This window comes from Sebastes fasciatus, chromosome 7 (assembly GCF_043250625.1).
Source record: "Sebastes fasciatus isolate fSebFas1 chromosome 7, fSebFas1.pri, whole genome shotgun sequence".
Lineage (NCBI taxonomy): Eukaryota > Metazoa > Chordata > Actinopteri > Perciformes > Sebastidae > Sebastes > Sebastes fasciatus.
In genome coordinates, this window is record NC_133801.1 from 32,993,266 (window position 1) to 33,020,927 (window position 27,662).

The window sequence follows — 27,662 nt, forward strand, 5'->3', positions numbered from 1 at the left end:
GATCATTTGGAGGTTGTAGTTTACGGTGCCGCTGAAAGGTACTACGTTATACTGAGAGGTGTTTCTAATGTTTAGTCCACCCTCGGTATAAATGGGTTGGACAAAATATTAGAAACACCTCTCAGTGTAACACAATACAATCCAACAGCACCACAAACTTCCACCCCCAAAAAAGACCATAAAGTTGAGTTTCAAAAATAGCTAAACCTTCTAATCTTCCTAACGGTAGGATTTACTGCATGATCAATGTATGAGCTTTAACTAGTTTTATCGAACAGACAGGCATCTGTCCATATATCAATGCTCACTTGATCTTACTCTCCCCTGAGAGGTGGAGCCTGGACTTCAGCACCTGGGGAGGTGGTACTAAAGGTTAGAAATGGGAGGTTTCACTTCCATCCATACAAAGCCAGCCTCTGTAGTCGTGGACCCAATATGGCTGCTCATTTAGAAGTGCCTTCTCTCTGCTTCCTCCAGCTTTGACAAAATGAAGGAAAACTCATCCTCGAGCAGGCTGCCGGGAGGTCAGTGTGTGTTGTGGATCTTTTTGCTCTCCTGCATGACATCTGGCGTTGGGGGGCCCCCAGTGTTTATGTCTTAGGTTTGTAAGAAGAGAAATGTGCAAACTCTGCACAGAGGTCCCTCTCTCTTTCTCTCTCCCAGGCTTTCTGCTGAGCTGTCACTTCTCTGAGCTGAGCTAAGCCGCTGCACTGGCTCCTACAACAGAGCCATGCAGGGAACTTTGTTGTTTCTCAGCACTTTTATTTAAGTGGTCTTCTTGCATTTGCCAGTATTATAAAAAATGCATTTCTCTGCCTTTTTAAAATATGAAATGGTCATTGAAAATGCAGCTGGATAAGAAGAGGGAATCGACTGTAGGGATTGTCCCCCTACAGAGGTAATGTTTGAGGTTAGCTCCAATAAAAACCTGCCAAGTGTCACATGGTGGCAAGATGGGAGGAGCTATTATGGTTGTCCAGGGTTACAGAAAGTCCATTTCTTATGTCTGTAGAAGGTTTAAGGAGGTCAGAGGACTTTCAAGGCTTGGATGGACAATACAAAAGATGAGCAACTGTGCTGAAATAAGTCTCTTTAATTAGAAAGTCAAAAGTACTGTCGAAAGGCTCTGTCTATAAAAACATTGAGATAAGTCAACAAAGCCTCATTTAATCACTAAGTTTAAAATTCTTTTGCAAATTTGGGATTATAGGTCAACTTTGAATCATTTCATCAACTACTGTGTGGTGTTTTGATGTGTTCTGGTTTGTCCTTCTGGTGTCTGTTGCTTCTCCATAGCAACCACAACTAAGACTCCTGGGTACTGTAGTATTTAGAGTCAACTGCTCTACTAAACTGATGGAAAAATCATATTTTTTTCTGAAATATTTGAAAGTCATGGCTCTAACATAAACATGTAGTAACATTATTCAGGCAATGAATACTATGATGAGCCACATTGAGGTTTTTATTTAAACAAAACGTTCAAATGTTGGTGAGAGCTTTAAATATAGCTCTGTTTATGTTTATGCATAAACACATGCGAGACACATTTTTTTGCCTTTGCGCAGGCGACAGCCGTGGTCGGAGTTTTCGGGTTATCTGTCCGTCCAGTCCATTCTCGTGAACACAATATCTCAACGCCATGAGGGAATTTCTTCAAAGTTGGTGCAATTGTCCACCTGGATGAACTGATTAGATTTTGGTTGTCAAAGGTCACTGTGACCTCACAAAACACGTTTTTGTCCATAACTCAAGAATTCATATGCTAATTATGACAATTTCATACAAATGTCTAACAGGATAAAATGAGGAAGTGATGATGTCATGGATGTAAACTGCAGGTTGACTGGTTGGCGGAGGCATACAACCGCGAGTCCGTTATTCTAGTTTGGCATTAAGAATTGGGTCTGGTATTAGGAATGCACGATGCTATAGGCACGTCATCAGTATCGGCAGATAAATGCTTTAAAATGAAATATTAGCATCGGCCAGAAATGAACATTTCCTCCGATATGTTACAAAAAAATAAATATGGCATGTTTTACATCACCTAAGTTGAAGTAGTTTTCTAATTTTGCTCAGCGAATGTGTACATTTTAACAAGCATTGTATTTTATTTCTGCATCTTCCAGTGGGTCATCACGATAACAGTAGGCATAATAATATGTGAATTCCACTACAGGAGAGACTTGATGTTCTCTGCAGTAGGTGGGAAAACAATATGTGCATATATCGGTATCGACAGTCGGACAAAATGAGTTAGAAATTATCGGCATATTGGCAAAAATCGCGCATCCCTATTTGCTATGAATACATTTGTTAGCTGTTGGGTAGGGGTGTAAGAAAATATTGAGTAGCACGTATTATATTTTGTAATACTGTATCGATTCACAAAAAACACAACATCGATTTTTAATTAATAGTTTATGCAAAGATTAACTCGGGTCAATACTTTATTGCATTTGCAAAGAGATGTGCCCTCTCAAAGTGGTGCTATGATGTTGGATGTTACAGAGACTGTGATAAATGCAAATACAGCCCCTGTTCTGATTGCAGAAATGGTTTATGCAAATGGTGGTATATGGTTCTTTATATTATGATAGTTTTCCTAAAATTTTATTTTAAAAAATCGCAATACATCACCTGGCTGTATCCCAATATATCGCAATATATTGAATGGTAATCGTATCGCCAGATTCTTGCCAATACACAGCCCTACTGGCTCGAGCTTGCATGAATCGGGTCAGACTCGGGCTGAAATTTCAACCCTGTGCACTACTACTTTCAACACATTTACAGCAGATGAAACAGCTGTTCGCCCTGAAGGAAGGTGTTTGATATTGCTCCTTGCTTCTTCACAGGTCCTGCTCAGGTTCCCATGATGTCTCCAAATGGTTCAGTGCCTCCAATCTATGTGCCTCCTGGATACGTTTCACAGGTACTTATTCTCTGAGTACTTCCAGTGTAATGTTTCCGATTGGCATCTGGTCGATATTAAAGCAGCTTTGATATCTGCTTTCTGTGTTTCCTCTCAGATCATAGAAGAGAACGGAGTGCGGCGGGTTCTGGTTTTACCTCAGCAACCAGAGTTCCACCCAGGGGCCCCCTCCCCTCTCCACCACCCTCCACCTCCACCCCATGCCCACCTGCCTGCCTTCATCCCACACCCTGCCATGATGCAACCTCCACCCCACCTGTACACGGGCATGGCGGGGGGCGTGGGCGACATGAGCTCTCAGTACATCTCCCAGTACCATCCAGCTCATATCTACTCAGAGCAGGGTGAGTTGGAGCCTGCAGTGTCTGGGCTGTATTGTTATATTAAGATGTTATTTATTTGTCCCCAGCACTTCATTTGCACGGTTGAGTTGTAAAATCAAGACCTGAGTCAAACTTTTTATTCTTTCAGTTTCTTTGTCTTCTTTACAGGGGGTTTACCTCAGTATCGCCCTGTTTATTTGTATGATATTTCATAGTAAGCTGTGAGTTTGCCATTTATTGACCTGCCTCTTTGGCTGCCTTCTTCTTTTGTTTTCCTGTCTGTACAAACTCACAAGTGTTGCCTTTTTGTTCCTTCAGTCTCTGCAGATTCTCACTCCCAACATGGACGCCCGCCGTTCGTTCACAGAGACGACAGAACTAGCAAAACCTACGAGCGTCTGCAGAAGAAACTGAAGGACCGTCAGGGAGGCGGTGGAGGAGGGCAGGTGAAGGACAGCCCTCCCCCTTCGCCACAGAAGACTTGCAGCAGCCCCCCGTTAGTGGACATTCACAACGGCGTCGGAGGGAAAGGGCTGGAGGCGGAGCAGGGGCAGCTCAGCCACGCAGTGGCCGGACCTGACAAGCAAACCGGCAGGGGGAAAAATGTAGAGTCAGGAGGTAAGGAGGTTAAAGGGTAGAGGTTTGTCAAGGCTCACAACCGGGCTCACACACGGCGTTCAGAGCATTTACCGGATGTTGGGAGTGTGTTGTGTTTAAGCGCTGAGAATAGTGCCTCATTAGCTGCTGCAGCTGGTGGCAGTGAGGGATCAGCAACACGGCCAACATTATTCTTGATTACATGAACTCTGACTGCTCATTAATCATGGAGTTTAACACTGCTTTTGAAAGTGGAAGGGAAAATAATTTCACCTTATGACCTCATGAAGGTTGTTGAAATTTAGGAACATGAGCAGTCGACCACTAAAATGTAATGGGATGTTTAAAAAGTATGTACCTTTTTTTTATTTTTTAACTTTTGATAATTCCTAGAGAAATGCATTATATTGGAGATGGGCATGTAGACATGCCTCATTAGCAAACTAGTTTGTGAACTTGGAAATTACTATGACTGTGGCAGCAAACCCTCTCATGACTGCATCATTAATTTTAGCTGCAATGCATTAGATACAGGTCTGGTGAGGTTACTGTCAGTAACATAAATTCTTACCATGACTTTTTCCACAGTAAAACCCTCCGTTTACTTGCTGATTCTAAATGTTGATCTGCAATGTTGAACTTACAAAGACATTTCACAGCTTTGAATTTGAACGACTGTTTCTAAAACATTACATTTCCTTTTGATAGTTATGTTCTGTTTTATTATTGTAGATGCACTGAGATATTGTTGTTGGATAGATGGTTCAACATTACATCCATTACTACACTGTCCAAGAAGCACACAGACATGATGTTCAGACAATAGCAAGAAAAACATTACAGTACCCACAATGCAGGCAGAGAAAAAGTCAGTATTGCATATTAAGAAGGAAACTGGCACATCATTTATAACATTCCTTAATTCTATTCTTTTTAGGGCTGTCAATCGATTAAAATATTTAATCGCGATTAATTGCATGATTGTCCATAGTTAATCACGATTAATCGCAAATTAATTGCACATTTTTTATCTGTTCATAATGTACCTTAAAGGGAGATTTGTCAAGTATTTCATTCTTTTCTCAACATTGGAGTGGGCAAATATGCTGCTTTATGTAAATGTATGTATATATTTATTATTGGAAATCAAGTAACAACACCAAACAGTGATAAATATTGTCCAGAAACACTCACAGGTACTGCATTTAGCATAAAAGATACGCTCAAATTATAACATTCTAAACTGCAGCCCAACAGGCAACAACAGCTGTCAGTGTGTCAGTGTGCTGGCTTGACTACGTCTTGGCCAAAATTGCATGTGCTTATCATAAAGTGGGCATGTCTGTAAAGGGTAGACTAGATAGGGGTATCCATAGAACCCATAGAACCCATTTTCATTCACATATCTTGAGGTCAGAGGTCAAGGGACCCCTTTGAAAATGGCCATGCCAGTTTTTCCTCGCCAAAATTTAGTTTGGAGTGCTATTTATCCTCCTTTGCGACAAGCTAGTATGACGATGATGACCAATGGATTCCTTAGAGTTTCTAGTTTCATATGATGCAAATATCTTCTCTCTAGCTTTAAAACTGAGCCTGCTGCAACCTAAAAAGAAATTAGTGGTGTTAAAATGAATTTGCGTTAACGCGTTGTTATTGTGTTAACTTTGACAGCCCTAATTCTTTTTAATTTAGTCTTTATTTCATAAAGACGGTGGTGTTTTCTATCCATATTTACCTGTATTTCTCTCCTCAGAGCTGGATGAGGAAGCTCAGGCCCTGCAAGCACTATTGAGTACCATCAGTACACCAGTGGTTAGTATTCACTTCTGCCATCTTATTTTATTGTTTTTCTTTATCTTATTAATCCAATTTGCATGATTTTATGTGACTCTATTAGTGCTGTGTTAATGAAAACCCGTAATGATGCAAATGTGTTGCGTCATTAAACTCTCTATTAACATCCATGATGAATTCTTGCTGACATCTTGCTAATGGAGTCAGACCTGCTGACTAGCATCCATGTGGGGATTTCTATTCCCAAATGTGCCGCCAAACAACTATGCTAGCAGTTACTAAAAGGTTTGAGCTTTTCTTTGAAACAAGTACTGATTTTTAACCAAGCAATTACCAAGCTCTCAGATCTTCATGGTGCTATGCTTGGTGGCTCGTAGACGACGATTTAGATTACATATTAGACTTCGGGAAATAATCAGATAGAAATATATATGTATGCAAAAGACCCGTTTGTTTTATTCTTTGAAATAACCCTTGAAAAGCCCTGATTTAATGGTGCTGGGCTCACAGCAGCACTGTGGATGAATAAAGAGGAGAATAGCTGTTTTAACAGCAGCTGGATTGGAATCAGTAGAACTAGAAATAGAATTTCCTTGACCTCATATAAGATGGGATTTGTCATACACTGTCGCTAAGGTCTGAACTCCTTGTAAAAGTACCAAACCAAGTCAATTGGAAAGATGATGGATGAAGTTAAGGAAGGATGTCTAATAACAGGGAAGGTTCAGAAGATTTTTTTTCCGTCTTTGGTGCCACACTGTTTTGTTAAAGGACTGAGAATCGAACTGTGGGAAGTGAAGGAGTAAGGTGGGCCCCCAGGGCAGAGGGGAGGGTGAGGTTCTGACTTGACCTGATTGAGTTCTTCCACATATGAATCCCCCCTGCAGTGTAGCTTGGGCTATTTTTAAGCCTTCTCAAAACAGAATGAAAAATCTTAGGGTTGCACAACACATCCCTGCCAAGTGCTGAAAACCTTCTCCCAAAGAGGCATCATCTTGAATATTTTGATCCCCCGTCTCTTTTCCTCTACCAAGCAGTGAGATGTTTGTGTTCGGAAATTTAAGAATAAGAAATGTTCTGGAGAACTTACTACAGGACTGATTACCAGACATGGCCCTCCTTGGACATTGGTTTAGTGTAGTAAAATGTTGAAATAAGGCAGGTGCTGTGGTTAGAGGAATATAAGCTTTCGGTCCATGTCCAGGTTTGATGGTTTTATGAAGACTTGATTGTGACCCGTGAAACTTTCATATCATAAGGTGTCAGACATCCAGGCCAGGGGAATAGTAGCGAGCTGGAGTGCGCCCACCAGGCAAGAGAGCGAGAACGGCAGTGTGGAGGATGACTGCAGCCCCCCGGAGCCCCTCAGCTACGAGGTCTCCATCTCATTTAGCGGCAAAGATGGGAAGTACACGACCATGTACTGGTGAGCACTAGCAACAAGATGCTACAAACACCAACTTCTATAACCAGATTTTAAATCAACACTTTTTTGAAACAACAATTCATGTTTTCTCTGTTTATGTTTGATGCAGCGGAGAAGAACTAAGTGCTACTTTAGAAGACCTTCGACCAGCAACAGACTATCATGTCAGGTTGGCATAACCTTCTGTCTGCTTTTGTTTGAACCACAGTGTTAATGCACTGAGGAACATGTTGTAACCGCTTTGGTCTTCTTTCCTCAGGGTCCAGGCTATGTGTAACTGTTTACAGGGAAGCCCGTCGGAGGCTGTGAGCTTCACCACTTTAAGCGCTGAGCCGGATCCTCCCAATGCTCCCAGGAAGGCCAGTGGGACCAAGAACACACTAGTACTCCAGTGGAAGGTAAAAACAAGTGATGATTGATGGAGTTGGGATTTAAAAGCACAGTTTTAAAGGTGGAGAACAATAAGTGACAGAAAGCAAGCAACAGATTAACTGATACATGGTCTCTTTTGTGTACAGTAATAATACCTAGGGGTTTATTTGGTAGCCATAGCACCTTCAATACATGTTTTGTGTGTCATACATGCCACACACATACTTGTCCTCTTAAGTAACCATATGGTAGGAGAAAATGTATTAATGATCACCCAGACTGGCTGGGAGAAAGAGAAAAACATGATTCAGAAACAATCTCCCCTTCCAACAACCGTTGCTGAGATCCAATTCAGTGTGGTACTTTACCTTCTGTGGCTTCATTAAAGTTGCTTATTGCTAGCAGTAAAAGGTAGCGGTAACACAGATCACCTGCCAGGTGTGAGTGTAAATGTGCGAGAGTTTAGCATGCATGCTCAGCAAACACCACTGAATTAATTAAACCATAGAAGAGCGTGCACACCTGGATGCACCTTATTTGTTATTAGTAGGGCTGAAGATTGCTTCTTTGTAATTAGCGGCAGGAATAGGAAATGTTTAGCACTAGATCTTGAATGAAGGGCGGTGGGGCTCGAGCCATCTAAAAAATGTTAGTGTGGCGATGAAATGCTATCGTTTTCACTCTGTGCATGCATTTAAAGTAGGGCTGTCAAGGTTAACACATAACGCGTTAGCGCAAATTCGTTTTAACAGCACCCATTTCTTGAACGCAACTTGCGATATGGATCTTTCGGAAGTTGTTGTGGGCTCAGTGTTAGAGCTAGAGTGAAGAAGCTGTCATCATATGAAACTAGAAAAAGCTCAGGAATCCATCGGTACCAACCATGTCATACTATTATGTCGCGAAGGAGGATGAATAACGCTCCGAACTTATGCTAAATTTTGGCGAGGAAAAACTGGCATGGCCAATTTCAAAGGGTCCCCTTGACCTCTGACCTCAAGATATGTGAATGTAAATGGGTTCTATGGGTACCCACGAGTCTCCCCTTTACAGACATGCCCACTTCATGATAATCACATGCAGTTTGGGGCAAGTCATAGTTAAGTCAGCACACTGACACACTGACAGCTGTTGTTGCCTGTTGGGCTGCAGTTTGCCATGTTATGATTTGAGCATATTTTTTATGCTAAATGCAGTACCTGTGAGGGTTTCTGGATCAATATTTGTCATTGTTTTTTGTTGTTAGTTGATTTCCAATAATAAATATATATATATATATATTCATTTGCATAAAGCAGCATATTTGTCCACTCCCATGTTGATAGGGGTATTAAATAATTGATAAATCTCCCTTTAAGGTACATTTTGATCAGATAAAAAATTATGAATAATTAAATATTTTAAGCGATTGACAGCCTAATTTAAAGTTAAATAATAATAACTGAGCATTGGTGTGTATATGAGTATTTTATATATTTATCTGATTAAGATATAATAATCAAACTATGCATGGTTTATCTACAGGCTCCATGTGACAACGGTTCCAAAATCCAAAACTACGTTCTTCAATGGGATGAGGTATTGTTTTATTTATCATGAAGGAATCGTTGATGTTTTATGTGCCACTGAGATTTCAAGTTACTTGTTCTTAAATCTCAAATGTTGCTCTCTGAAGGGGAAGGGCACTGGGATTTATGACCAGTGCTACTACGGACCTCAGAAGCAGTACAGAGTGACCAAGCTTTCACCAGCTTCAAGATACTCCTTCCGCCTTGCAGCTAAAAATGACATGGGTGCAAGGTAGGCACGCAAGATCACGTTTGATTATTAGTTCCTGGATGGCACCCTCCCTGTTGTCCATTTTTATGTTACTGTTTCTTCCATTCACTGTCTCCATCTGTGTGTGCATGTGTGTGTCTCTCACTCTGTCTCCTGTCTCTTTCTCCCATTCTCTCCCATCCTCTGTCTCTCTCTGCCCTCCCCAGCGAGTTCAGTGAAGTGGTGGACCTGTTCACCTCATGCAGTGTGCCATTGCCACCCTTCCCTCCAGAGCTGGAGATGGCAGGGGTGACCTGGCTGTGTATGAAGTGGCAGAGGCCCACTAGCTCTCCAAAGGAGGATGACATCTACTATATTTTGGAGATGGAGGAGGAAGGCTCGGTATGTCTCTCACTCTCTTTTTAAATAGAAGAATCTGGTCATCTGAAATTGAAATACAGCAATATCTGCAACTAAAGGTTTTCTGTCAAATATTCTACATATTGTTTCCCTTCTATGTTAGGTGCTGCAGTTGCAGTGCCATTACTACTTAGAGGGCAGTATTTTTAAGTGCATCTCTTTGACTTGCGTTTATCTTCAGACAGCATGAAATATGTACACTATTAACACAGTACACTTACATCCTTGTGTAGCTACTTGGTGTGTTCAGGAATTATTCATTTCAACCCAGCCAAGAGGAAAAAAATCTTTTTGCAACACTTCACCTAATGTCACCTCCGTCCGCTCCGCCTCGAGCAGATACCTGTAGACATAATGCCTGCCAGGGAAACCACAGAAAAGCTCCCCTGTCCCCTGCAGCTGTTTGTCTCCTGCAGACCACTTTATTTTCTGTGCTACAATGGATGTCTTGTAAGTCATTGCTCTCTGGGTTGTTTTCATTCTCCCTTTGCCATTTGTCTTTGTCCCAGGGATATGGCTTCCAGCCAAGCTACGACGGCGACGAGCTCTCCTGCACCGTCAGGAATCTCCACAGGAGCACCAAGTACAAGTTTAGGGTAAGGGAGCCCTGTGATGTTTGCGGTCAAAGCTGGCGATCCACAGGCTGCAGTGCAGTGTGTATGTGTGGAGGGGACAGGCTTCAGGCAGGGGGGTAGCTGAGGCCCACAGTGGCCCTATGACTCATCCATTTGCAGGATTCTGCCAGCAGGGCGGTGGGCAACAACTGACCGCATAAACAGGAGGACTCCACGGCTCATCACATGCGGGGCCCCAGTGAGAAGCTAGTCAAGCAAAGCTTTTGAGCCACAGTGGCTTTTTGGCCGGCAGTAATGTGACCGAGTTTATGGACTGACAAGTGTCTTTCTCTCCACGTCGCTGTATTTCTCTCGTTGTCTCTCAGCCTCTCCTTCATTTTCCCCTCTCTCATTCTGACATTCTCCTCTAAATCGTTGCTCTCCTGGCAGTTTGACTATTGACTAAATGGCTCTGATGAATCACAGGTGACCATCCTTCACCTGTTATAGACAGAGCCCATTGCAAGGAGGACACAGGATGCTCCTGATAATACACTGAATAGTGGCAATCCAGTAAGAAAAGTTGGTGTAGATTAATAGATAAATTATCTACAGTAAGATGAAGGCCGAAGTATAAAAATAATTTTAAAAATCCCTTGCCTTCTTCCCACCTCTTTTTGTTGGAGATAGATTGATTTAATATATTTATTCTTCGTTTTCTTAGACATTTTATCTTTTTTTTCTATTTTGTTGTGTTTCAGAGCTTTGATTAGCAGCATTCAAACAAAAATCAACTGGTTTTGACAGCTTTGCTCCTTACTTTGGTTTTTAAATCAGTCATGGATCCGTTCCAGGTAGATCTGTAAAGGTTTTGAATGTCGCCTCTGTGTAATGTGTGCAATCAGAGTTTGACTCGGTCAGAACGAAGGGGAGAAAAGCACAACATCTAATAACATATCAGTTCAATTTTCGGGCAGTTGACCATAACTACATTCATACATACAGGACTCTTAGAAATGTGTTTCTAACTCTGCCAGAGTTAGCGATTCAGTTCCCACCAAGGCCATTCATACTAAATACATATGCAGTCATAATATTCTAAGGCACTTAGGATAAAAGTACCTTGAGATTTGCAGCTCTGCCTGCGACTGGCAGCCCTGCAGGGCATTGACATATTCAGACCGAGTTTGAAATGTATTCATACTAGGGCCTGGGCCTTTAATATAATGTAGGCTATTATAAATGAAAAAGGAAAATGAAACTTTATCATCTTTAAAGGATAAGGCCGGTAATATTTTATATTTTGTATTGCCTATGTGTATTATCAGTGCCATGGATCTCCGTTGTTCTAAAAAGCGGCACCACACCTATACATGGTACTGACATAAAGGTACTGTATTACTTGAACACACCACCATATGCCCAAATGATAGAAATGTTCATTAGTCCCTCTCAAGACTCCCTCCCTCCCTTCTTTCCAATTATACAGCTGCGCAGTGTGAGGGGAGGCAGGCTGCTGTGCAGGGTTTGTCTTGGTACTGTATGTGGATGAGCTGTACTCAGCAGGCTCACTCAGATTTCAGTATTATCGCTGTCTTCACAGATGTGCGGCACTGAAATGCAAATGGCACTAATGCTCATTGCCTCGTTTTTTTTCATCGCAGTGCGTAGGGTGTCTGGTGTCAGTTTTGTTAAGGAGCTGAATCTTTTGGATAATATGGTGTTTGTCTGTGGCCATTTTAGTTGCAGGCGGAGAGTGTTATCCCTCCATTATCCTCCTCTGTGTCTAGTCAGTGTGCTCGTCATCAGGAAACATAATGACCTTTACACATGTGCCCTCATTGACCATCTATGCAAATAGTGGCCAATATTCTAACGGAGGAATAATAGGACTCTTCTCTGCCTGTATTCATGCACTTCCTCCAGGTGGCAGCATACAACACAGAGGGGAAGAGTAACCCCAGCCAGGTGGTGGAGTTCATCACGAACCCTGACAGACCCGGCAGTCCCTGCAGGCCTGTCATCAGAGGAAGAGTCCTGCCTAACAGCTTCAAGATGGCCTGGGGTGAGTAGTTTTCCTACCGTTTGCCCTTTCCCTTATCAAAACTCCTCGGCCTTGCGTGTAGTTGACAGCCTGGCAAGGCCAGTTTACAATTTCACTTTCCTCATTGAGCTCTGCCCGACCGTATATGAATCTGCTAGAGACAGATGACATTCCAAGTAGTCTGTACAGTAGATGACTGACAGTTTACTCCTTCATTCAGACATCAGCATGAATCCTTCCCACACCTCACTGGACAAACACATCACTCACTGCTGTACTTGGTCTCTGCTTCCAGTTTTTTAAAATGAAAAAAATAAAAATTGTCTGCAGCTCTGAAAACACTGTGTTTCTGCCAAAATGAATTTCTGAAGAAATTTGAGGGGTGAAAAAGGCCACGGTGTTGGCAAGTCACGCTTCATCTCCATTTACATTTCTTAGATATAATATTTATTAATGAGTTTTGGGAGTTTTGAGAGGCAGCAACTTCCTCTATTATCTCCACAATAGTTTGTTAATTTGCTTTAGTGCACGTCTTACTGCAATGAATCAAGTAAATTTCCAGACATAGCATTAGTGAAAACTGAGCTTGCTGGCATTGCCTAGCTGTAGAACTTGGTTAGTGCAGTTTGATAATGATTTTTTTTTGTTTTGCAATTTAGAGCCCCCGAAAGAAAATGGTGGAGCAGAAGTCACAAAGTATGTCGTGGAGCTGTCCGAGGGCTTAAGCGGTGAGTTTTGAATGGTGATATTAGAAATGTTTAAGCATTGAGATCAAGTGAAAATTATGTTTTGGACATTAAAAACGTTAGTTTCATTAAATATGTTTGAATGTATTTGCAATGTGTTTGTATTCAGGTTTGTCATGGGAGCTGGTGTACTCAGGGCCGGCTATGGAGCACGTGTGCGAAGGCTTGAAGCCCGGCTGCTCCTACCAGACGCGAGTTTACTGCATGAGCGAGGGGGGGCAGAGCCCGGTGAGTCATTCAGCATCAGCACACGTGCACACACACACACACACACACACACACACACACACACACACACACACACACACACACACTCAGCCGCGCGCACAGCCTTGTGTTTTGCCACAGGGATTCTAAGAGTTTGCTGACAAGTTGCGATTTTTATTTGGTCGCAGGTAGAAAGAGATCACAAAATTGCACCTGCTTTTTGAAATCGATACACAAGTGCAAATATTATTATCAAAATTAGAATCTATGACACAAATTGAATTAATTTAACATCTTTTGTCCAACTTAAGTCAAAATTACAAAGCAGCATCACTCCATATACACATGCAATATGGAAACAGACACTCTCAGCGTATCGACTACTGCAATCCACAACAATGTAGCTATACAGTATAAAACCTGATTATTGTGCAATGTTTTTCTCTTATTATTATTGATACATATCTAGGCTGTTACATGTACTATAATTGCTAAGGCAGGTAGCCACACGTCCCATGGTTGATCTGATAAATTTGACATGAATAATTCTAGATATGCACTCTATTTATGGGGAGTTTTAATAGGAAATTGTCATTCAGCCAGTGTCCTATGTTGGGAGATTAGACTATGCTTCCTGGTGTGTAAGAACAAGACAAAGCCCGCTAATCGATTAACCCTCCCTGCATGTGTCAGAGGATGTTTTTCTTAATTAGTTCAGTTCACAGACACTCTTCATTAATTTCTTCATCAGCTGTTAGTGCATGCATTTATTCATGATGGGGCTTGTAAAGAAGCATGAGTCATGGTGGCGAGATCCTGCATTTCGGTAAAGCACAATGTGACATAACACTCACATGTTTGCCTTTTGTCACACAAGTTGAGAGTCTGAAAATTTAAAAACCTGTTTTTTCACTCGCCAGACAGTCTGTCTGACTTTATCCACGGCTCGCCGGTGCACCTTCAATGATGCTTTCCCATTTGTCTCCTTTTCTGTAGCCTGAATCAGTCTGATAAGCTGGTGAAAATGACAATTTGTATCCACTGTGTTTGCGTTGTGTTCGAGAGAAAAACAGGAGGGGGAGGGGGAGATTGTCAATTTGTTATTTTCTCTGGGTCTTAATTGGTGTGTTGTCTTCCCTTGCAAGCTGTCGGAGACCCTGCAGGTCCAGACTCCCGCAGTGCCCCCAGGGCCCTGCCAGCCCCCTCGGCTGGTGGGCAAGCCCAAAGCCAGGGAGGTGCAACTGCGCTGGGGTGAGTCATTCCTCTCCAACTCAGATCTGTGTGGGATGTATTCTAGCTTCTGTTGATGCCTTTATTTGTCTCGCAAACTACCTCAAAGCAGTAAGCTTTCACGATGCAGTTTGTATTATTTAGCTGTTTGTACATTTGCCTTTGTGTATATACTGTGTCATTTCTTTCTTGGAAAACCCTTTTTTAAAGCACATATTGATTTATAAGCACTGGCTGCACATATTTCCTAGGTCCCCCTCAGGTAGACGGAGGCAGCCCAGTGTCCTGCTACAGTGTAGAAGTGAGTGGGCCGCAGTCTGAGGAGAGCAGGGAGGTTTACCAGGGTCCAGAGCTGGACTGCTCTGTGGGAGGCTTAATGCCTGGCAAAACCTACAGCTTCCGGCTCAAGGCAGCGAACAAGGCTGGGGTGAGAAAGACTGTCAAAACAGATCTATCAATAAAAGAGAGAAGGGATTGTGTTTTTTCTGCTACATGCGTTCAACCCTCTCTCACTAAATCTGATTTAAAAACGTTTAAAATGATTATTTCTTGTTGTATTAAATTGTTTTTGTTCTTTTGTGCGGACAGTTTGGACCTCTATCGGAGCGTTGTGAGGTTACAACCGGCCCCGGGGCACCTGAGCAGTGCAAGACTCCTTCCACCACATGCAAATCCCCCAGCTGTGTTGTTGTGAGCTGGGAGGTAAGACTAGCTCCACTCCATTCCCCACTGACAAAGTATAATATCACATGCATCATCCAGAGGATATATTGGAAAACTTGCATATAGCTGTATTATTATTATTATTATTAAACTGTGTCATCAGGTTAAATGTTGGTGGGCATTCTAATTGGTGTTTGTCTTCCAGACTCCACCCTGCAACGGAGCTGCGTTGACAGAGTTTCGTCTGGAGTGGGGAGCTGCTGAGGGCAGCATGCAGATGTGTTACAGTGGACAAGGGCTCAGCCATGAAATGAAGGGGCTGCTGCCTGCAACCAACTATTTCTGTCGGGTACAGGTGAGCACTAAGAAACACTTTATTTATTTCATGAAGCCCTAGGCTGATTTTCATCTGTTCTCACACCCTAAAAACAGAATCAGATCTCACCTCATAAATCCTATTTTAATTATTTCAGTATGATTATTTTTGTCTTAAGAATCCAGGTGGCTCCCAATAAAATTAAGAATAGTTTAATTTCACAATAATTTGATTAGTACAAGGTATCTTGACTAGAGTTTGCTGGGTAAGAACAGCAACGATCAGTGAAACAACAAAGAATTTTCCATGAGGGTCTATGAGAATAAATCTGATTACATGAGGGGGTTCGTTGGCCTTACAGGTTTGTGGGGGATTTTTACAGCAAGGTCAGTAATAAGAATATACAAATCTGTCTTCTCATCATCATTTGATGGAAATAGATTTATTCACTCTCTTGTGATCTCATTTTCTTTTCTTTCTTTTTTTTTGGGGGGGAACAAAGGGGGAAAAAGCTCAACACATCTAATACTCTCCCAGCTTTTTGCTCTCTGTCTGTGCCATTGTGGCTCAATTGATAAAGCGTGATTTTAACACTGTCAGGGTTAAAGATCCAACCCCACTAAGGCATGATGATGTTTGAGAAACCCTCATTTAAACTATGTGGATTGTTTCTAGTCCTGTGCTGAGTAGGAAATATCTGGAAAAATTAGATCTGGAGAAGCAGTCCTGCCTCAGTTGGACTAGAAAATCCATTACTCATAAATTCATATGTCACACCTCAGTGCTCATAATTGTGATCGGAATCATCCAAAAACATTGCAACCAAGGTAAATGACATCATACCAATAGGTAGGAGCTGTGTTTTGGTTGGTAATTATGGAGAATGTAAAAAAAATGAAATACAATATGTAAGAGACAAGTTGTACGTCTCCAGATTGTCAGCTTTTGAAGATTCCTTCTTTGTGGGTTTAGTTGGCTGGCGATGATTAGGAGAACATTTGGTGAACTTGATTTTTGACGTCATGTTCTTCTCACATCAGTGCAAAGTGATGAGTCAGTTTTAATTTATCACGATGCTTGCTTTTTAGGATTTGCTGTATTGGTGGGCAGAGGTTTGATTTTTGTGTGCTTGCCTGTGATAATTGGCTAACTACTGCGTGCTAAGAGCTACATTACCACTGTTTCTAATCGTAATTACAGTTAGTTACTTCATCATGATGAATGGGCTGATATAGCAGCGAGGGAGACCATGTCTCTATTATGCTGTTGCACTGAATGCATTTTTAGGCTGTGAACAGTTAAGCCAGCATTTGTGTAAAAGAAGAGACAGATTCTGGCATTACAGCATTGGCTTTGTCCTTTGGGTCTGGTTCAGGATGAAATCTCAGGCCGTGCTGTACTCTTGTAGCCTTGTTTGTGGTCCAACAGAGGAGGAATGGATCGATGTTTATGGGTTATAACACCTGCAGTGTGCTTATTTTTCCCCCTGCCTTGATTGGTCACAGTACATGCAGTACTCGTACCCTGAGACCATTCCTAAATACCACACACTCTGGTCAGGCTATAAAACCAGACTTTAATCATAAAAGCTGATTAAAAACCTAACCCATATGGGCCTAGTATTTCAAATATGTCATTTTATTTATTATGTTTTCACATTATGGCTTGGCTAGAATATAAAAACAATATACTTGTTAGGACTTGTTGAAACCCTAAGCAGATATGTTTACATTGGAATGCCACCTTGTGGTCAAACAAGGACATTGCACGTGTCCTTTCACGTCACAAGTGAGAGTTGACTTAATTAGCTGGCTCTTTTGTCTGGCTGCTGTGCAGGCTGTGAATGTGGCTGGCGTGGGGCCTTTCAGCGAGGCAGTGTTGTGCCAGACGCCCTGCTCCGTGCCTGCAGCCGTCAGCAACATCTACGCGCTGAAGGAGTCCGAGCTGCAGAGGTACGAGACTCCGGTGGACGCAGATGAAGACGAGGAAGATGAGGACAGCGGTTCCAGGCCGCCGCCACTCTACTCTCCGTCCACCTGCCTGGGCGTCAGCTGGGACCCCCCATGTGATCACGGCTCTGAGATCACGTCCTACCTGATTGACCTCGGAGAGCGCCAGCCCATTGCCGTTGGTCCCGTCACCAAACACATCATCCAGCATCTGCAGCCCGACACCAGCTACAGGTTGGTGCTGACTCATCGTACACTCAAAGTGGTTACACAATGCTGCATTACGCTTGTACGACACAACTTTGCACCTTTCAGATGTCAACAACAGCGAACAGTTTTGAGACTGTTGGATCTCAGTGCTCACAAGTCATAGAATGTGATACACACACACACACACACACACACACACCACACTCGTATATTAACTCGGTCTTTGATGTTTTGGAGACAACTGAAGCAAAATATAATTGGTTACATTTGTAAATCCAGGTTATTCTGGCAAGAGCTGGCAGCTGCTTAAACTAAGTTGACACTACACGACTAAGTCGTCAGATCACTGTACTGTTCACACAACACAACTTGCTGTCTTGTAATCGTGAGTCTTTAAGTCATTGTGGTTTTCACACTACATGACTGACCGGCGACAGGAGGTCACACACTACAAGATGTTTCACCAGGAGGAATCCCCGATGAGGTCTCCAAACTAACTATTGTCACGTAAACACACGTGCGAAATACACAGTAAATGACGTGACACCTTACGCAAGACACATTGCTGATGTTGTTGTTGGCACGTGTTCACAAAAATAGCCTGTTTCCACCGGTTTCCACACTCCTTTCTTTACTATTTATTCCTCTAGGAGCAAAAACAACTTTGGAACAACAACAGTAGGAACTTACTGTATGTGTTGCATTTGCAGCACATACAGTAAGTTCCTATCGTTGCTCTGTATCTCCCCCAGGTTTCCCCTCAACCCGTGTCTTGCGCTCTCATTGACTGTAGCTGTAGATGTTTAGCTTGCTAGATATCTGGAATGTGTCTGTGAGTTATTGGTGAGCCTCTCGGCTCACATCTTTGAGCAGTTCACACATGACGCTCGAGCCCCGATGTGCGAGCGTTGAGCCAACGCCGATTTGCCTCTGATCTGGGGCTTTTGTCGGGGAGCGGAAAATCCGGGCTAATGTTGTGTAGTGTGAACTAGGCATTGGGACACATTTGGGTGTCCAGACCTGACACCATAACCATTCTTTTCACAAACCTACTATAGCTCCACTAGTATCACGCTGTCTGTATTTCTTTGTGATTCAGGATTATAAACCTATGTATATTTTCAGGTAACTCAGGTTATGCAGAGTAAAACTAAATAAAATGTCCGTCATGCATTAATATTTTAAGAAAGTCATCCGCACAGGGATGTATTTTATACTGGTTTAATTATATGCAGTGAACTGTGGCAGTTCTACAGAGCATTTTGCAAGCTGTAGGAGAGTGGCATATTTTTCATTGTTTTGGCTCTACACATTGGACGTGCAATGAAACAAAGACTGAGGCTGAATTAAAGTGCTGACTTCCAGCTTTTGGCCAGCGTGAGTGTGTTCAGAACCAGATAAAGAGCCAAGACAACATAAAAATGTGCCACAGTCTGACTGCTAACAGAGGCTGAACATCAACATCTGCCGACCAGATAAAATACCGTTAATGCCACTGTGACAGCCGCTGCAGTGTTTTCTGCTCAGGTCAGCTCAGTCCTCGCAGCTCTCTGATGTCGACATCTCTTTTCTTCTCCTCAGGATCCGAATCCAAGCCCTGAACAGCCTGGGAGCAGGCCCCTTTAGTCACACCTTTAAGCTGAAGACAAAGCCCCTGCCCCCGCAGCCACCCCGCCTGGAGTGCACTGCCTTCAGCCACCAGACCCTCAGGCTCAAGTGGGGCGATGGCCCAGCCAAAGCCGCCACCTCAGACGCCCTCCAGTATCAGCTGCAGATGGGGGACAAGAGCGGCAGGTCAGTGGCCCATTAGCCAGACGAGGGGAAGTGACCTGACGAGAGATGAACCGATAGTAGAGGAGGACCGGTGTTTGAGCAAAAAGCCTCAGATAGCTGTATCAAGGAGGGCGGGGTACATAGGAAGTACGGAGTGTCTTTACAGTAGAAGGAGACGGGAACTGATGATGTGCTTTATGCCACTGTATATTTCCTGACAGAGGAGTCACTCGTCTCGTTTGCTTTTTGTCATCTTTTGCTCATTAAACCCTTTCTCCCTCTCTCTCTCTCTCTCCTTTTCATGTTCCTGTCATTGCAGATTTATATCCTCGTATAAAGGACCATGCCACACACACAAAGTCCAGAGGCTTAATGAGTCTACCTCTTATACGTTCCGCATCCAGGCCTTTAATGAGGCGGGCGAAGGGCCCTTCTCCAATGTTTACACATTCACCACCCCACGCTCTCCTCCAGCCCCTGTGAAAGGTACAGTGGCAGCCCTTTCTTTCTTCCTTTGTCTCTATATCTCTCTCTCTATATATCCATGTCTATCTTGCTATCTCTTTCTTGCTCTCTCTCTCTCTCTCTCTCCCTCTCTCCCTCTCTCCCTCTCTCCCCCTCTACCCGATGTAGATCAGCTCTGATTATCTTTACAAACACTCACTGCTGACATACAGACAGCCAGTGTGCTCAGCTTTTAACCTCAGTTGACCCAAGTTTGACTCGCATTTGATTAAGACCCAGCAGCCAGAGATTCACTTGTCGGCTGTCATCATGAGTCGGGTTGTTCAGCGCCGTGCTCCGGTCTCAACCAGCCTCTGCAAAGCCTCTTTTGATCCTACACATTGAAGTCAGTAATGAGGACGTGGGTTTTATTCTCAGCGCGGCACCTCTTTTGATTCGAGCAGTCATGTGCCAGTTTGTCAGTGTTACTCAACAATGTTTGTCTCCCCACACGGTGAAGTGGACTCTCCACCATTAACTGTTTGAATTCAGACTAACCGTTATGACATTAAGTTTAAAGGGATGGTTCGGGTCTTTTGAAGTGGGGTTGTCAGTGTATTATATACAGTAGACGGCGGTCGGCAAACCCCCCAGCTTGGAGTTAACGGAATGCACGGAAGCAAAGCAATGTACTGCTGAGGACGGGGACGTTAACGAGACGTATTTTAGCCACCTAAAGGAAAGGCCCACCAAAAAAAATGAATATCAGTTTAAGTGTACACTATATTTAGAATATTATCACCACTTTACCTCGCCGTCAGACAGCAGTTTCCGAAGGGGAACTGAAGCCAGCAAAAATATTCTAAATACATTGTATACTTTTAGGTGGGCCTTTGTTTTAGGTGGCTAAAATACATTTTGCTGCTGCCTCCGTCCACAGCATTACATTGCTTTGCTGCTGTGCCGGTACTCCTGTCCGTCTGTTTCTCCAAACTGGGGGCATGTCAACCGCTGTCTACCATAGGTGATGCTCTAACTATTATGACACGCCATTTTAACATTTAACCGAACCACACTCCTGTCTGTAATTACATTTTAGATATCCATAATGGCATTTCTCCTAGTCAAAATTGTATTCTCACTAGTCAGAATGGTAATCAAAGATATCCACAATAACATTCTCACTAGTATAAATTGTATTTCAAGATATCTACAACTTTGATTGTCAAAACTAAATTTAAGTTATCTTTAAATCCTTAAAAAGTACAAGTGGCCATTTTGACATTCACTAGCTAGCTAGGATATGTATTGCATTTATCTGTCATTTATTTCCTCCTTTCAAAAAGAACATTTCAGATATCTACAATGTCATTCTTCCTATGAAAAATAACATCACTTTTGCCATTCATGTGTATTGGGCTTTCAGTCTCAGATATCCACAATTGCGTTTTTCATATCTAGAATGAACATTCTGGATATCTGCAATAGAATTCTCACTAGGAAGAACTCCCATTTCTGATATCTACAATCTAATTGTTATCTAATTGTAATCTAAAATTGCATGTTTACTAGTCATAATTGTGGATATCTGTAATGATATTTTACAAGTCACAATGTATTTTGGATATTCATTGGATATCTGAAATTAAAATGATGACGAGTAACAATTAGATTGTAGATATCTGAAAGAATTGTATTGCAGATATCCAGACTGTTCATTTGAGATATCAAAGACGCAATTGTGGATCACTGAAAGCCTGATACACATGGATGGCAAAGGTGATGTCATTTTTCCTAGGATGAATGACGTTGTGGATATCTGAAACGACAATTGTGGATAGGAAGAATTTTATTGTAGATATTTGAAATGTTCTTTTTGACAAGGAAGAATTGAATTGCAGATATCTGCGATACATATCCAGTCTAGCTATTGAATGTTAAGACGGCTCGCCGTAGACTGCGGATGGGTACTTCAAACAACCCCACTTCAAAACACCCAAACTAGCCCTTTTAAAGCCTATTTTCATAATGCCAAAAAGGATTCAAATCCTCCCTCTCACTGTGTGTTGTCATGATTACCACACCAGGGTACCACCACTTTACTGGTTGAAAACAACCACTTATTTCTGTTGTTTTCGCTTAAAATGCCACCTACCTAAAGAGGAGCATGACTCATAGTTATGGCGCTCTGTTAATTTGTAAAAGCTACATGTCCGTTGTCTAGAATTCACTCTTAATTCATCAGCTGAGCTCACTGCACATATCAAAGCACGTTCTCTCGTATTAAAGCGAATGGTTTCTGTAGCAGCCCCACTTTGAAAAAATCCTCCAAAGCTCTGATTCAAAACAGAAAGTTGGGTGTCTTTTATTTTGCCTTTTTGAATTCAAAGCTACAACCGGCTTTTGCAAATGTGTTTTTCTAAACTCTAACCCTGAGGTTTTGTAGGTTACGCTCAAACCAAAATAGAGTTGTGGGTATTTTTTCACACATCTCAGTGCCAGTAATGCGGCACTGCCCTTCACAGAGGGCATGTGTGTGCCACTTATACATTTCAAACTATAACTTTTGCCTCCTCATTAGAAATTCTTTCTTGATCAAATCGATTGATGGCTTTAGTTTTAAGTGACAGACATTGAGTTACTGCAGATATCACCTACCTTCAGCAGTACTTTCCATTACATCTGCACTCTCTTCCTCCACCCCTCCAGTCCCTAAAGTGGAGCGTCTGGATGACAACTCCTGCGAAGTCACATGGGAGGCCCTATCGCCCATGAAGGGGGACCCGATCATCTACACCTTGCAGTGCATGATGGGAAACTCTGAGTTTAAACAGGTACTGACGTCGGTGTGTGAAGGCTCGGTACTCCGTCTACTTTGTGTCCTTACCTGCTGCTGACCTGACATTCATCACAACGGTCTTTTTATGCAGATCAGGCCACAGGCGGATCCAGGGCCTTAATGTTTTCACCATGGCTTTGCGGCGTCCTGTATTAGTCACCGCTGGCTTTAAATTGCCCATTATGCAAAGGTCATTGATCCATGAGGTCTCCCAGGTGTCTAGCCCCTGCCAGCACATTCATCCCTCTCAGTGGCCTCCAGCCATGTTAACGTGGAGTAATGGCCACTGCAGGCTTATGCTAATCTCACCGCATCATACATGGCAATTGAATCAGGATGTTGAAATATGTGGTTGCCATCCTGCTTGACTTTGTTTCCATCCTCATTGTCAGTCTCAGTGGCCTAGACTCCAAAGCCATTGTTTAAGAAATGGGAATTATTCATTTGCTGAGGAGGATAGCAGTTTGATCGAGGCTGTTTGCTTCAGTCTTCTCTAAAAACTTGTGGGTGTGTCAGCTAACAGAGGCAAACAGCTAGATGGCTTTGCCTTTTATCCAAGGCAACAAACAACATAACTTAATAATCAGGAAATAGTCTGTAAATTGATCAATAGTCAAAGCTGAAAGAGGGATACATAACAGTATGTAATAACACGGCATTATGTAATGACATCCTCATTTTGTAATAATCTGTTTGAACATAATATGTAATGAATTTCCCCACATTTTGTCATTTTGTCTAGTTATTACATCATTTCATCCAATTAGGCAGAAGCAGTAAGATGGGAAGGAACATGTCAGCTCTACTGTCCAGTACAAGTTAAAAAATCAACTTCAATTCTCCAATATTCCTAAAAGCAGCTGAATAACAGTTTCCCCTCATTGACATATTATCATAAACATTATGATGAAAGAGACACAAATAATTCCTCCACAATATCTCACTTACAAAATACACAAACAAGTATATATTTTTTGCTCTCTTCCTGTCTTATTTTCAGTTTTTAATCACACTTCTTCTTCTTTTCTTCCCGTCCTGTTTGCAGGCCTACAAAGGCTCTGCCACATCCTTCCACGTCCAGAACCTGCAGCCCAACAGCGACTACCGTTTCCGGGTGTGTGCTATCAGGCAGTGCCAGGACGCCCCCGAGCTGAGCGGCCCCTACAGCCCCACAGTGACCCTCTCCCCGCAGCGGAACGACGTGGCGGTGGGCGGCGGCGCGGCCGGCTCGGGGTCCAGGGCCGGCACGGAGTCCAACCGAGCCAGACGGAGCTTGACGGACGAGCAGTGCGCTTTCCTCCTCCTCATGGTTTTTGCCGTCATCGCCATCCTCATCGCTTTCGTCATCCAGTACTTTGTCATTAAATAAGCAGTTTGCGCCACCCAGCTGCGGGGTTATAGCTTTATTCTTTCCCCCCTCTTTCTGTTGTTTTGTATTTCTTCGTTTTGTACCTCTTGTTTTTTTTTCTTTTCCTGCTGTCAACAGAGTAATCGCATTAGCCGCATTGGGGTGCAGCGGGTGGGGGGTGGGGGGGCTGGTGAGTGACCGCTGAATAGCAGTTAAAACTCGAGGCTATAACACCTTATTTGGCACCTGTGATACCTTCCTGACTCTCCTGCCTTTGTCACCCCGTCCCAACTCTGTGGTATCTGTTGTTCAGTTCAGATTTCTGTTTCATCATGATCAGCTTCCTGCGCAAAAGGAACTCCGAAAGAGCAGGGATATGGTTTATTAATGGGGGGGAGGGGCGCTTCGACTCATGTACTTGTTGATTACAGTATATATAGATATATATATATATGTGTATAGAAATAGTCATTATTTATATTTCCATTTATGTGTCCAGTATGAAACTGTTTTTGATAGATGTGTTCCAAAAAATAGTATGTAGGTGTGTCATTAGCCTATGTGCTATTTGATCCTGGGACCTGGTGGGCCAGTGTTTGCACAGTGGGGGTGTGTGTTCAGATGTGTATACTGTATGTAGTTGGTGCCACAGAGGTACACGGCTGGGAGGGCTTCAGGGCCAGATGAAGGGACTTAACCCCCTGCTGGAGTTTAAGGGGGTCTAATGAGAGATGAAATGAGAATCATGTTCACACTATAGAGCGTTCATTTAGCACTTTCCAACCTTTTTGATGTTCAGAATGTTTAAGGATGCAAAAATGACTGGAGAAATGTTAGTATATTTTTGTACAGTGAAGACACAAGGACCTGTAAGTTTGAGGGAAAAAAATGCTCAGTATAAAGTTAGAAAACAAACAAAAACCAAACTAACAGTGAATTCTAATTATTTTTACTATCATATAGTTATACTGCTGCTTTACTCCGAAATATTGTTGTTCAGCACAAAAAATGTATGCTTACCTGTATGTTTTGTTTTATTTTGTTTCCCCCCCCCCCAGTAATTGATTTTGCACCTTAGTGAAAGAAAACCTCGACTGACTGCGTCTTGGTCTTGTGATGCATTTTATAGAACACACTTTGAGATTGTGCAACCCTACTTGTGTTTTGGGTGTTTTAAAAGTTGTAGTACCACATAACGTGTCACTGAAACAGCTGATCTGATCTCAGCAAAAAAAGAGGAAAAAAAAAAAACAGAGGATTAAAAAAAAAGTATGTACCAGTTGTTTCAGAGGCCTTAATTGGAGAGGAAAAAAATCTCGGGAGAATTTTCTTAATTTCTCTTAAGTTTTGATGTTTTTCTTTTAGTGTTAGAAAACTTTAAAACGTGTTTTATTTACTTTTATTTTTGCAACATTTATTTGATGTTAGTAAAACATACGTAATCGGGAGAGAAATGAAAAGTAGTTCTATGTATTACTTATGATTTCTTTTGATTTTTCTTTTGTCAGGTCATACATGTGTGAAGTATATTTTTTTATAATATTGAAGTAATATAAGTTAATACTCTCCAGAGAAAATAATAAATCCTGAGTACTCATGAATCATGGAACGCAAATGGCAGATACAAAATGTGTTATATCATGTACTTCCTGTGAATCTAAATTTGCCTTTTCTCTGTGTGTTAAGTATTCGTAACAGATTTCTGACGCTGAGTTTTCAGTGGTAATCTGGCTGTAGGGTCTAGTGTTGTTTGGTTTTGGGCAGATAACTGCTGTTGCAACCTTAAAAATGAAATACAGGTACCTTGCAAAACGTCTTGGATAATTACATGATTTGGTCTTTCAGACATTCTGCAAATGTCTCCTCTTTGTCATTTAAAGAATTCAAATTCCTATTTTTGATAGCGATTGCAACGTGTGCCATTTTAACACCTCTTCACCCTGGGCTTACTACCTTTGGTTGGGGAGATCAACAAAATGCTACAAAAATGAGTAAAATATGCACAAAAATAGAGACCATTTTTATGTAATTTTAATGTTTGCAGTTACCTCATACACCGTACATTCCAAAATGAAAATTTGTTATACTATACATACTACCAGACATATCACTTTAAAATGTTCGTTATGGGAAAAATGTATAATCATAGATATGTATCTAAAGTGTATCTGTATAGCCATGATATCTACAAAGGATCCATGCACAATAAAAGATTTATAATTCTTAATCATTTTTGAAGTTCTGTTTGTCTTTGGATTACTCATCAACTATATCATAACCATGGAAATACTTGGTTTTGATTGGCTGCCAGGCAAACGTAGCTCCAATCAACAATTTAATCACATTTATATATTTATATCAATAATAGATAATTCATTATCAGCTATTCTGATAATCCATTATGTTTAAGTGATTTACTAAGCAAAAACACTAAACATTCACTGGTTCCAGCTGTTCTAATGGGAAGATTTCTTTTTTTTTTTTTTTTATCAATTTTTTATTGGTATTTAAGCAAAATGATATAGGGTGGGGTTACCAGTTGATAGATCACCAATAGAGTACAAAAAAATATAATCACAAATGTCCATGTACTAATCAATACAAAATTGGCAAGCAGCTACAGAAAAAATAAAACGAAAAAAAACAAACAAACAGGAAGAAGAAAAATAACAAACAATAACAAAAAGTCATTTAAATATAAACTTCTGCGCCCCCCTCCCCTCACCCCCAAATCCCTCCCTTATGGTTCCCTCCCATCCCACCCACCCTAGACCTTTGGGACACGGAGAACAATTATATGAAGGATTTAATTGTAGTGATTGCTTGTTTCCAATGTGATATACAGACGTAGGCAAAGTTGTTGGTAACGTTCCGTTAAAGAGAGAAAAACCCACAATGGTCACTGAAATAACTTGAAACTGACAAAAGTAATAATAAATAAAAATTTACTGAAAATGAACTAATGAAAATCAGATATTGTTTTTGAATTGTGGTTCAACAGAATCATTTTAAAAAACAAACTAATGAAACTGGCCTAGACAAAAATGATGGTACCCCTAGAAAAGATGTAAAATAATGTGACCATAGGGACATGTTAAACTAAGGTGTGTCCTGTAATTAGCATCACAGGTGTCTTCAAACTTTTAATCAGTCAGTCTGCCTATTTAAAGGGTGAAAAGTAGTCACTGTGCTGTTTGGTATCATGGTGTGTACCACACTGAACATGGACCACAGAAAGCTAAGGAGAGAGTTGTCTCAGGAGATCAGAAAGAACATTATAGACCTTCATGTTAAAGGTAAAGGCTATAAGACCATCTCCAAGCAGCTTGATGTTCCTGTGACTACAGCTGCACATATTATTCAGAAGTTTAAGGTCCATGGAACTGTAGCCAACCTCCCTGGACGTGGCCGCAAGGGGAAAATTGATGACATATTGAAGAGACGGATAATACGAATGGTAACCAAAGAGCCCAGAACAACTTCCAAAGAGATTAGAGGTGAACTCCAAGGTCAAGGTACATCAGTGTCAGATCGCACCATCCGTCACTGTTTGAGCCAAAGTGGACTTAATGGAAGACAACCGAGGAGGACACCAAATCATAAAAAAAGCGAGACTGGAATTTTCCAAAATGCATATTGACAAGCCACAAAGCTTCTGGGAGAATGTCCTTTGGACAGATGAGACAAAACTGGAGCTTTTTGGCAAGTCAC

The 27,662-nt window shown here is 41.8% G+C and overlaps 1 protein-coding gene across 3 annotated transcripts in view; it reads left to right on the top strand.

The window, feature by feature from the left end:
- The window catches only part of fndc3a (fibronectin type III domain containing 3A), a 58,138-nt gene extending 31,960 nt beyond the window's left edge, over positions 1 to 26,178 (top strand). For 2 of the 3 annotated variants that reach the window (XM_074640389.1, XM_074640390.1), the window contains 23 exons: positions 2,862 to 2,938; positions 3,036 to 3,282; positions 3,580 to 3,879; positions 5,612 to 5,670; positions 6,912 to 7,078; positions 7,188 to 7,247; positions 7,338 to 7,476; positions 8,975 to 9,028; positions 9,126 to 9,250; positions 9,436 to 9,610; positions 10,138 to 10,224; positions 12,109 to 12,247; positions 12,886 to 12,954; positions 13,082 to 13,200; positions 14,325 to 14,430; positions 14,661 to 14,836; positions 14,998 to 15,111; positions 15,278 to 15,427; positions 17,225 to 17,571; positions 19,129 to 19,341; positions 19,640 to 19,806; positions 22,474 to 22,598; positions 23,649 to 26,178. In XM_074640389.1, the coding sequence (XP_074496490.1) occupies positions 2,862 to 2,938; positions 3,036 to 3,282; positions 3,580 to 3,879; positions 5,612 to 5,670; positions 6,912 to 7,078; positions 7,188 to 7,247; positions 7,338 to 7,476; positions 8,975 to 9,028; positions 9,126 to 9,250; positions 9,436 to 9,610; positions 10,138 to 10,224; positions 12,109 to 12,247; positions 12,886 to 12,954; positions 13,082 to 13,200; positions 14,325 to 14,430; positions 14,661 to 14,836; positions 14,998 to 15,111; positions 15,278 to 15,427; positions 17,225 to 17,571; positions 19,129 to 19,341; positions 19,640 to 19,806; positions 22,474 to 22,598; positions 23,649 to 23,972 (3,539 nt within the window). In that variant the 3' untranslated portion in view covers positions 23,973 to 26,178. Of the gene's footprint in view, positions 1 to 435; positions 525 to 2,861; positions 2,939 to 3,035; positions 3,283 to 3,579; positions 3,880 to 5,611; positions 5,671 to 6,911; positions 7,079 to 7,187; positions 7,248 to 7,337; positions 7,477 to 8,974; positions 9,029 to 9,125; positions 9,251 to 9,435; positions 9,611 to 10,137; positions 10,225 to 12,108; positions 12,248 to 12,885; positions 12,955 to 13,081; positions 13,201 to 14,324; positions 14,431 to 14,660; positions 14,837 to 14,997; positions 15,112 to 15,277; positions 15,428 to 17,224; positions 17,572 to 19,128; positions 19,342 to 19,639; positions 19,807 to 22,473; positions 22,599 to 23,648 lie in introns of those variants that run through there. The other variant, XM_074640391.1, reaches the window with a different exon arrangement.
- The last annotated feature ends 1,484 nt before the right edge of the window (positions 26,179 to 27,662 follow it).